At 35.5% G+C, this 11522-nt stretch overlaps 1 protein-coding gene across 1 annotated transcript; it reads left to right on the forward strand.

The window, feature by feature from the left end:
* Positions 1–760: 760 nt before the first annotated feature.
* LOC104968117 (excitatory amino acid transporter 3-like) lies at positions 761–10611 on the forward strand. The gene is made up of 13 exons (XM_010797689.1): positions 761–884; positions 2985–3125; positions 5443–5529; positions 6180–6291; positions 6898–6940; positions 7012–7074; positions 7184–7365; positions 7615–7722; positions 8094–8216; positions 8338–8532; positions 8929–9063; positions 9993–10106; positions 10266–10611. Exons 1-13 carry the CDS (start codon positions 767–769, stop codon positions 10378–10380), a joined length of 1536 nt encoding a protein of 511 aa, XP_010795991.1. The 5' UTR covers positions 761–766; the 3' UTR covers positions 10381–10611.
* The last annotated feature ends 911 nt before the right edge of the window (positions 10612–11522 follow it).

Genomic DNA, 11522 nt, shown 5'->3' on the forward strand with positions numbered 1-11522 from the left:
CACGATTTTATGGGGCCATTACATCACCAGAAGTCCCAATTTAAGGGGTCATTTCTCCCAAAAAAAAATGTTTTACTCACTATATCAACAGCCCCACCAAAAAAAAATTCCACCAGCCGCCACTGATATTAACCAACAAGCACCGAAAACACCTGCGGGGGGAGGAAGGATGACTGGCTTGATAGTATTGGTGCAATGGCGCCCCCTGACGGTGCATACAAGGAACATTACAATATTAACTACTTTGCAGACAGATATTATTCATAGAAAATACAATTGAACAGAATGAGAATGTTTTACATAACATAAAGTGTAATGTGTCAGGGAGTCAGGGTTGCCATAGAGCCTGATCTGTTGAGTTTCATAGATCACTTTAAGTCTGTTAGAAATGAAGTTTGAATAAAAACACTAAAACAAGTTAAACAGATACTAGCTGGTGCTACGGACCTCACTTTATCTGTTCTGGTGAGTAACCTATTCTGTCAAATGTATACATTTTATTTCAGTAAAAAATACGTTTGAACTGTTTTCTCTGAATGTTTAGGCTGCAGTTAAGTATTTTGGAATGTCAGTTTGTTTAGTTTCAGCCAACAGCCAGGCTGAGCTCTTTTTAACTTGTTGGTGAGTAAGCTTTAGTTAATATGTTAGTTTGACTTATAAATGTAATCTGAATGTTTATTATTAAATTTTCTAAATATGAATTCAGAATTGTGCTTTAGCTAATATCTGTTTATTTACTTTTAGCTAACAACCAGACTGTAGGAAGATGGAGACTAACGTTCCTGAACAAGAGTCCGAAAACCGCCGGGGTCTAGTGAAGAAATGCTGGGATGCCTTGCTTCAAAACAGCTATCTGGCTGCAATTCTCTCGGCCGTGGCCCTGGGTAGGTGATAAGAAACTACATAGCTATCTTACTAACTTTATTTTGTTTGGAAATCGAAGTAGCGTTAGCTTGGTTAGCTAGTAATGCTATCTAACGGTTAACGTCTATGTAGACACGGCATGTGCCGTTCAGGGGCAGAGACTGCACTGGAAAAATGCTGCCCCTAAATCAAGTTAAATTATAATAAAAATAAGGTGTTTTCACTTCCACTCTTTAACCTAAATATTTATTTTAAATTATTTAGAACTATATTTTACCAGGATCAGGAAATGATTGGAAACGTTTTCGATTTTCTTGTGTTAGTTGGTGTGTTTCCAATAAAACGGTGTCTATCAAAATCAAGTAAGATTCATTTCTTGAAACAAGATGATCTATCTTTTACAAATACCACAGCACAGCAGCTTAAAAAAATGGTTTCATCTGAGATACAAATCAAAATAAGATGTTTTCGAGAGTCTCTGACTTAACTAAGATGAATTGTCTAAAAACTAGACCCTTATGTATATCTCACTACATTGTTACTTCTTAAGTCTTATAGCAAATGTAAAGACATATGACTAGATATAACACTTTTACTTGGCAAGATTTCCAGTTCTTACAGTGTGTTACATATTTAAAGCTTTTTTAGAAGTGGCTTTTTACTGAAATTAGAAACAAACCTTAATTGAAATAAAATAACAAATGTAAAAAATATCAAAAGCATATTTGAATGACAACATCAGTAAGATACATCAAACTGTATAAAACACTTTGAGGAAATAGTTCTTTTCCCAAGGATTCCATTACATAATCAAGTCATAACAATAACCTGTTACCAAGGCAACCACACCATCCTGTAACTAAATGAATCTTTAAAATAAATATAGTGGAGTAAAAAGTAAAACATTTGCTTCCAAATGTAGTAGAGTAGCAAATGGTCTCCCCAGGTTAAATCTAATTCCAGTAGACAATTTAAATCATTACAGAGCTGTTATAAGAGTTGCCATGATAATAATAACTCCATGTCAAATGTCTACCGCCCATTTAGTTTAACAAGAGACACTTTAATATTTCACTTTTAAGGTCATGGCATTCTGCCTTGCAGTATGACATTAGTACAGTTTATGAAGATACATCAGAAGTCATTATTAGCAGTTATGAATGAAGAACATGTAATCCATTTTTAAATGGTCATTGACATAACTGAGATGAACAGGTTAGAATGATCAATGATTATATATATATTTTAGTGGTTTTACACATTTTAAAGAATGTAATTTAATGAAAATGTTGCCAAGTTCTATTGTTGCCGTTCCACTTTTAATGGTTTTTCTTGCATACAGCAACATTTCTTGTTCAAGTGATTGACAATGTGTCAGATCGATAAATCCAGCGGACAGTCCAACAGCATTAGAACTGCAAAGTTGAATAGATATATTCTTTAGTTGTTGATTATTAAAATAATCGGCATCTATTTTGATTGTCAATTTTAGTATTTTTTTTAAGAGAAAAAACGGAACTTCTATGATTCCAGCTTCCTCAATGGGAATATGTACCGTGTGTCATAACCACCCTATGACAATAAATCCAACATCTTCAGTTGTGGAGAAAACAAAACTGTTGGGGAGATAATCTTGGGCATTTTCGGGATTTTATGGACAATACAACTAATTCTTCAAGATAGTAATTGACAATAAAAAAAGTTAGTTGTTGTTGCAGACCTAGACGTCAATGCAAAGCGCTTGATTTTAAGAAATGTATAAAAAATGACCCAGTCTAAATGTGTTCCAGCCATAAAATGAGCCAAAACATACAAATGCAATACAGTCAATATAAACATGGAAACAAAGATCAAGAAATATGAATTCTATAATCATGTGACCTTTTTTAATTACATATAATTATTCAAGAGCTACATTTAACCTGACTTTAACATAAGGTTTTAATGGTAATGGAGCTTTGTTGAAGAATTGAAAGTGCTCTACAAATTTCCCCCAAATGATTATAGATGGCTGAAGTGGTGAACATTTGTATTATTGTATTACTAAATTGCGGTTCCCAGCTATTTAAACCTTTTCTTTGCAACATTTCTAAAATGTTTCTCCGAAAATTGTCTCACAGGTATGACTGCGGGCTTGATTCTCAAGTTCTACATCCAAATCTCGGAACACGACAAGCAGTACATCGGCTTCCCGGGAGAAATCCTCATGCAGATGCTTCAGCTGGTGACCGTGCCTCTCCTTCTGACCAATATGATAACAGGTAAGCCACGGCAGTATTTCTCACACTGTTAGCTCATATAATAAGGTGAAAAATTGAGTGCAATCACAATTTAAAAATGTTGGAAAGTAATTGATTGCTATTTTTAAGACTACACCCATATTACACAATAATATAACCCTATTACACCCTTACTATACCACGTTAAACCAATATTACACCCACATTACACTGTTATTCGACCACACACCATGTAGCAGCAAAATTACACTAATTTCTCACCATAATTACACTGTTATTACACCCCTATTATAATATTATTACATCCATGATTCATTTAATTAAAATTAAACACATTTATACACCCCTTTTACACCCATGTTACATCTGTATTACATCCAGATTATACCCAATGTTATACTTTTATTACACCGCTGTTTTATTAAACAGATACTACAGCCATGTAACACCAATATTACACCCATATAAGACTGTAATAATTACACTGTTATTACACCCATTTTACACATGGACGCAACCTCTCAAATGACTGTATCCCACATGATACAAAACATATTTAAGGGTTCAAAGGAACATACTGCTTCTATAACCTTAATACCCTTAATTAAGGAGAGTGTAACTCGTGATGAAGAGTAGCCAGTGCCACAAGTCACAATTACAGCAGCATGGTAAATGCTAAAACTAACACAAGTAGATTAATGTTGCCGATAAACCTACTTATTAATGTTAACCTAAAGTTTGCTAAAATCAGCCAACTTAACTACTGGTTAGTTCAGACCAACGTTTAATGGATTTATCAATGGTGCATTTTTATTGCTCTGGAATTCTACTTTTTACTTGTCTGAGTAAAACATTATTATAACCTCCCCTTAAAATGTCAGAATTGTTGTTTAATGTTCAACAATCTTGATAAAAATACATCCTGCTTCTTTAATCTTTTGCAAAGGCTTATTCATGTTTTGTAAGCTTCAACATACAGTAGGCTTGTCGTGCCCTTTTTCTCCTTCTTGCCATTCATTTGCACTGAGCCACCTTTATGACCCACGATCGCCTCCAAAATGACCGGAACCGGGATTTCTGTGTTAGAAAGTAGTTCAGAATAAAATGGTCTACTGTGTTACTCTGTGAATTATTCAGATGAAATGTACAATTGTTTCACGAAGAATGAGGTTCTGTTCTATTCTGCTAAAAAACGTGTTATGTCCATATTTGACCTTCCATTAAAGAAGTAAATATCAATTTATCCTCCTGTAACATACTGTATGTTAGAATGAGAGCTGAATGAGGCTTCACTCCATTACAGGGATTCAGTTGGGTTGTGGGGTGAGCCCTCAAGCTTTCCCAATAAATATTCTAACCCCTCATTCGTACACCCGTTATCCTCTTTAAATGATCTGACCCAGAACTTCACCTATTTCATGAATTTCCTTAAACAAGTATGCATGTACAGTTAAATCCTGCCATCTGTTTACGCTGTGGTATTTTTATAACACATATAATATTACTCATTTCCAAAGAAGAACTGTCATTTTTATGGAAAATAGGCCAGTTTTTAGACTCTTTAATACAGAGATTTCCTGCTTTTCTCGCTTCATATCGTAATAAAGTGAATAAGTGTGGGATTTACACGGACAAAACTAAACTTTTAAAGACATCACCTTTGACTTTAATAAATATTTCACTTTTCTATGACATTTTATAGATTAATCAATTGAGAAAATATTCAGATGAATCCATTTTCAAAATAATCTTTAGTTGCAGATTCATTTCAAAGAACTGAATACTGTCAGGTTTTGTATTTTTTAGTTAATAACAACGTTTCTACCCGAGATTAACTTTTAGCCATTGCAGTTTTTAATTCTCAGAATCAGAGTTCCTTTATTTGTTATTGAAGGGACATTTAATGTATAGTTGTTACAGCAAAAGTATAGATAGAGACAAAAGAAAAATGAAAATAAAATACAATTAGATACACGTCATGCACATAATATTTAAAATAAAAAAATATATATAAGTTGTTGCCCAGAAGAAGAATTATAGCACTGATTAGTTGTGTATCATAGTTGGAGGTTACTGCTTTTGTATCAGATTATAGAGGGATTAGAATGTTCATAAAGTTTTAACATTCCTGAAATGGATTTTAGAAGTTTTGCATTTAAAACAAGCCGTGAGTATGTGAATAATACAATGTTTCACATGTCTAACACCAATGGTTTCTATTTAGAGATGTCATACTTTATGTGTCTCTATCTTCCTCACAGAGGTTTTAAATAACACTCCTGAACTGGAGTTTTTCATGATCTTAGTGTCCTGTAGCTCATGTTGTTGTTTCTTCCAGGTGCTTCTGGTTATGAAGCTCACAGAGTAATCGCTGGACGTGCAGCAGCATACTTTCTCTCAACCACTCTCATGTCTTTGACCATTGGTAAGAGCAAGACTTTGGCTTCTTTTTATTCACATTTGCTGCACATGGCATTTGAAGATTTCCTTTGCTTTTCACTTGAGCGTGTAAATATGCAATTTAAAACTCACTCTGACCGTTGTAATACAGCTATATCAACAAGGTTACATATTGACTTATTTCCAGGTTTGGGAAGGTTACTTAAAAATGTAATTTGTTACAATTACTAGTTACCTGTAAAATTGTAATCAGAAGCCTAATCTGAGTATCAAAATACAAAGGTAATGTAGCCTGAAGCTTCTATAGGCTAGAGCTCCAACGCATTGTACATGATACAAGCTAAGGGGCGGGACATCTCTGAGTTGTTGACCAATCACAAGAGAGTCGGCCAGCTATCCAATCAGAGCAGACTGGGCTCTGGTTTCAGACAGAGGGTGAAAAGTGGTGCTGCAGCAAATTAAAGCATGGAGACTGTTAGAGTAGAGGCAAAAAAATAGGAATGTGAAAATTAGCACAGTAAGGCCCCTTTAAAAAACATGAATCATTCACAGTATGATGTTCAAACCTGCATTATTATTATTATATTATTGTGTTTAATGGAGCTGCTGGTGCTCTTTCTCACATGAACGGGGTGTTTTCGCTTCTCATGCTCCACCATGGATTCTGTGTTGCAGGGATCATTCTGGTGATGATGTTCGAACCAGGGACTGCTCATGCTGTTGAAGGAGAAGACCCAGAAGACGTTCAGCCCTTCTTCAATGTTGACTCCTTGATGGACATCATAAGGTGAGAAGAACATTTCTGCTTTCCCCGCATATTCAGTTCAGCAAGGCTTTTAAGTCAGAAACAGCTAAAACATTTAGAGAACTCAAATCCATTCATCGTCTCCTTTCGCAGAAATAATGATGTATTTCAGGTGTTCTTCAGTGCAGATCATGTGCAGCGAACTGGCCGTTATAGCAACAAAAATAAACTGACAGGGTTATGGAGGGGGTTTGAATCACCCTGAAACCTTGTTTTTCCTTTCTTCTAATTGTTCTCTTTTTCATTTCTTTACTGGGGGCAGCTTTGCCGCCATAATTCCAAAGTTCCATGCTCTCTGCTCATTTAAAAATGTATATATAAAAAGTATTCCATAGGGTTTTCCAATGGAGGAGACACCTGCCTTTAAATTGACTGTTCTCCTTTCTGCGGATTGATATGACTCCACTTGTCCCTTGACTTGACTGGTATCAAAAAGAGCAGACTGCTGGATGCCCAAATCAGATTTGAGTATTCAACGAAGTCATTTAATACAAAAATGTTGCATAATGTCCTTGATTAAGACACAATTCCTTGGTTGTTTCACCATTTCCAAACATACTGATGGTGTGACTTATTTTTTGTCCATAGGAACATGGCGCCTAAATGCCTGATTCAGGCTTGCTTCAGACAGGTATGCTTCAATTAGGACAAACTGCTCATTTGTATTATTAATGTCGCTAAAACTTTATTTATCTTTTGTAGTACGAGACTGATAGGTTGGAATATGAAGTTGAATCGGATGAGTTCAATTCTAGCCTGGATATGGTAAAAAAAATTCCTGGTCACTGTTGAAGATTGTTTTTTGAAGTTTACATGAAAGACGTTGATGTTTGATTCATGATCATTTTGCTATGACATTTTTCTCTTGTTACAGAATGTGACAGAAATGCGACTGTCGGTCAAATATGTCGATGGAACCAACATTTTGGGCCTGATTGTGTGGGCTTTAATATTCCGCATAATCTTCAACAGGATTGGAAAAGATGGGAAAGTCCTTGTAGAGGTCTTTCATGCCCTCAACGAGGCCACAAAAATAATTGTCAACATGATACTGAGGTAAGCTTGTACAACAAACCTTATGAAACGAGAAATACAGTTAAATTCCACTTCCTTTTCTGCCCACAGTTTTACATTAGAGTAAGTGAACTTTTACCTCTGTTACTTTTAGACCATTTTTCAGGTTTTCGCATCCAACGATATGAATCCATTATTATGTTGATTTCTCATTTTCTTCAATGACAAAAACATAGCTGATTTCTTTTGAACCAATATCTACATATTTTTCATGTCATTGTTATCTTTCAGCTTCTTGCCAGTTGGAGTGCTGTTCTTGACCACAAGCCATGTTGTTGAGTTTGATGACGTGGAAACTATCTTCCAAATTGGAAAGTTCATGGCACTGGTTATTATTGGGTATGTTCCACCTTTTTTGGTCTAAAAGTAGTAGCCTTGCGTTAAATAATATATCAATCAGGTATTTTATTTAACCTCACTTGTAGCCTTAACGAGTCATCAAGCTACAGTAAGCTAAAGCAACACATTTGTTAATTTTATCCACCAAAAGCTACTGGTTATACCAGACCAAAACACACATTACGCCTCCCAAAAAATGTAATGAGCAGCAGAAGGCAGCCATGCTCGGCTCACTTCCTGAGACCCTGGGATTGCTGTTACAGTCTTGTCGTTTTAATACTCTTGCCCGGCAGCTGCATTGTGTAGACAAACTGTGTCAGCAATTGTATCAGATGATTTCATATTAATTGTGCATTCATTGTGTGTTTCAGGCTCATAATTCACTCAACAATAGTTTTGCCTCTGACCTATTTCCTGTGTACGAGACGTAACCCCTATGACGTTATCAAGGAGATTTTTCCCGCTTTAAAGAAGGCACTGTTCACCTCGTCAAGGTGAGATGATGTAACACAGAGTTGATATTTCAACATTCATCATTAGATCTGCAAGCATATCTTTGAGAGATGTACATTTCTAATATTTTCACTAACTAAGCATGCATTGTGTGTTTCCCAGCGTGAAAACACTACCACTCACTACTCAATGTTGTGAGAGCCGACTCATGATCGACAAAAGTGTCACTCAGTACATGCTGCCCATCGGAACGAACATCAACATGGATGGAACTGCCCTTTATGAAGTGGCCGCAGCCATCTTCATTACCCAAATCAACCACATCCACCTGAAAATCGGCCAGTTAATCGCTATTACGTAAGCCACTCAAAATCATACCATCATCACCATAGCAAGTTAAGAAGTGATAATATTTAGTGTGCAGGACATTGTAGTAAAAAGGAGCCTTGACAGGGTGTTTTGAATAAACCCTAAAGGGGCTTATTTAGCTATAATTACCTGTTTGCTGAATTTGATCCCGCTTATTACATTACATTACATGTCGCTTGTTAGACGCTTTTATCCAAAGCGACTTACATACTCAATACTGTGGGCAATCCCCACAGGAGCAATTTGGGGTGAATGTCAAAATGTACCAATCAGAATGCAGTATCCAACTGAGCTTTTTTATAATATTGGTTAAAAGTGTACAAGATGAGACGTTTAAAAGGAATAGACTTGGTAAAGTTGTATGTGTCTGTGTTTGATCTGCAGGTTGACATCAGGAGTGTGCAGCATAGGATCCTCAGGGATCCCGGCTACTGGAGGAATGACCACTATGTTTGTTCTGATGGCCGTTGGTTTACCTGCCAAGGAAGCCACCATTCTGGTGGTTGTAGAATGGCTCCTGTAAGTTTAATACAAGTAATGTAGAAATGACTGTAGCTGCCTTTTCTGTTTCTTGACTGGTGCACCAGTTACAAGTACAAGTCATGCAATTAATATCTTACTTAAGAAGAAGTACAAAAGTATGGGCATTAAAATATACTTGAATAACAAAAAATAAAAGTACTTATTGAGCGATGTAGCTCAATTCAGAGCCATATCAACTTAAATATTGGATTGTGATTATTGATGCATTCACTTGTTTGTCACAGCTAGTAAACGTGCAGCTTATTTAAATTACTTTATATACTACTACTGAATATCTTAACCTCTAATTATATATCTTACTTTATTTATATTTCTTATTAGCGAATAATCAGAATCTGTACTAGTAACTAGTAACTTATTTTTTTAGATAAATGCAGCAGAATAAAAGTACAATATTGGCTTATAAAATAAGAATAACCAAGTAAAGTACAAATACCCCAAAATCAAGTACATACTTGAGTAAATGTACTTCAACACATGCATGTGTTTCACAGTTGTGAGTGGGAATGCTAGGCCCCTGTAGAGGATGGTACTTTGTCATTATTAGCATACATTTTTTTGTATTTAAGCTATATTGTGTAAATATTTTGAAATTAAATTCAACATTTTCAATATTAGACAGACAACAAGTAAGGCATACATTTCTAATGTATTGAGTATGGGAAGCTCAATACACTTATAGTGTTTTTGTTTTGTTGTCTGAGCAAATGTGTCCTGACCGCTTCTAAACAGTCAATGGTCAGTTAAGATATGTATTACCTCTTTTATGCTTTATGCGAAATGGTTCGCTAACCAGCTAACATTCTTTTGTCCTTTTGGTCGGTCAGCTAAAGTGCAAATGGATCAAAGAAAAAAAAAAAATCAGAACATCTGCTCAACTTTTATGGTCTGTTGGTGTCTTTCAGAGACCGCTGCAACAGTGTTGTCAACGTCTTGGGAAACTGTATTGGCGTGGCAATCGTTCACCAGGTGTCAAAAGGACAAATGGGAGAAATGGAGCAAGAACCGCCAACGCCAAGGTACAAATCTATCTCGTCTTATTTGTTGGGATTTGCCTTTACATTTGCAGAAAACGTGAAGTAAATACTTCATTTAGTCTAGTGGCAGAGAGGAGCAGCAGGTTAAAAACCAAAGTATATATTTTTTTCTGCTGACCTATTTGTGCTTTGCATGGCTAGGGTGCAGGTCATTGATGATGAGGAACTCAGCCTGGACATGATCCAGGCTGAGTTCAACCCAGAGGAACACGCCCAGGACGAGGAAGACATGTTCAATGCTCTGGAATATCAGTAGAGCTAAGATGACAACTACACTTGAGAAAGTTCAGAAAAATCCCATTAAGTTGTTGTTAGTTGTCATGATTATTTAGCACACATTTATTTCATTTTGTCTTAGTGTAGTAGTTATGTATATGGCACAGTTGTTAGTTTATTGAGTAAAAGGTTTTTAAAACTGTATCAAGCAAGAGGTTTACTGTAGTTATTGCACTAAATATATTGAATTTAATTAATGTAACAGATTAATGTATTGAATTGTATTGATGTATTTGAATTTAACTGGATTTATTTCAGTATTTATTGGTGAATAAAAATTAAAGAAGCTGCAGTCATGTATTTTAATACCTAAAAAACATAATCACCATATTCATTGACATTAAAAATATATATTTTGATAGCATTCACAAACATACATACTGTCTTTTATATATAATTTAAGTAAAATCTTATGTGGCTTATTCACGAATCATATCGAATGTTGCTCTAAAATGTGTTGTGGTTCTAGTCATAAATGAATATGAATGTTAAAAAGTGCTTACATCTATAATTATACAGTGCTAAAAGAAAATTATAGCATTTAAAAATAAAAAAATGTTTAAATTGCATTTTACACATTAGCGTCATAAAGTGTTTCCATCATTTTGTTGCAGCTGTCCTGTAATGGTCTGATAAACACGAATAAAAACACACCAACAAACAAGGAAATGCCTTTATTGCTACAAAATAATATTAACAGCTTAGGTAGTGTTGAATTATTCAACAGGTTGGAAACTTAGAAAAATGAAAAACAAAGTGTGTAAAGAAGCTGGGGGTGGGGATGGGACAGATCACTAATCCACGGGCAGCTCCTGGTGGTGGTTGATCTCTGGAGGGAAGTGATTGATCCCAAGTTGTTCACTGTTGAGCTCAGCGTACTCTACTGACCCCTGCTGACACACAGAGCCCCGCCTTTAACACAGTCACATCTGATTCGTTTACTATTTTGGGGTCTTATTACAAAATCTACCTTAGTCTGAAATCTAATCTCAGTTAAAGATGATTTATCATGCTCATGTTCAGGTTGATATTAGTATTTTGTTCCTCTACTGTGACATGTCTCCATGCTTTAATGTTCAAAAAGCTCTTAATTTTTCTCATACTGCCTGTGCTGCAGCACCT

This window comes from Notothenia coriiceps, unplaced genomic scaffold (genome assembly GCF_000735185.1).
Source record: "Notothenia coriiceps isolate Sejong01 unplaced genomic scaffold, NC01 NC01_scaffold00038253, whole genome shotgun sequence".
Classification (NCBI taxonomy): Eukaryota; Metazoa; Chordata; class Actinopteri; order Perciformes; family Nototheniidae; genus Notothenia; species Notothenia coriiceps.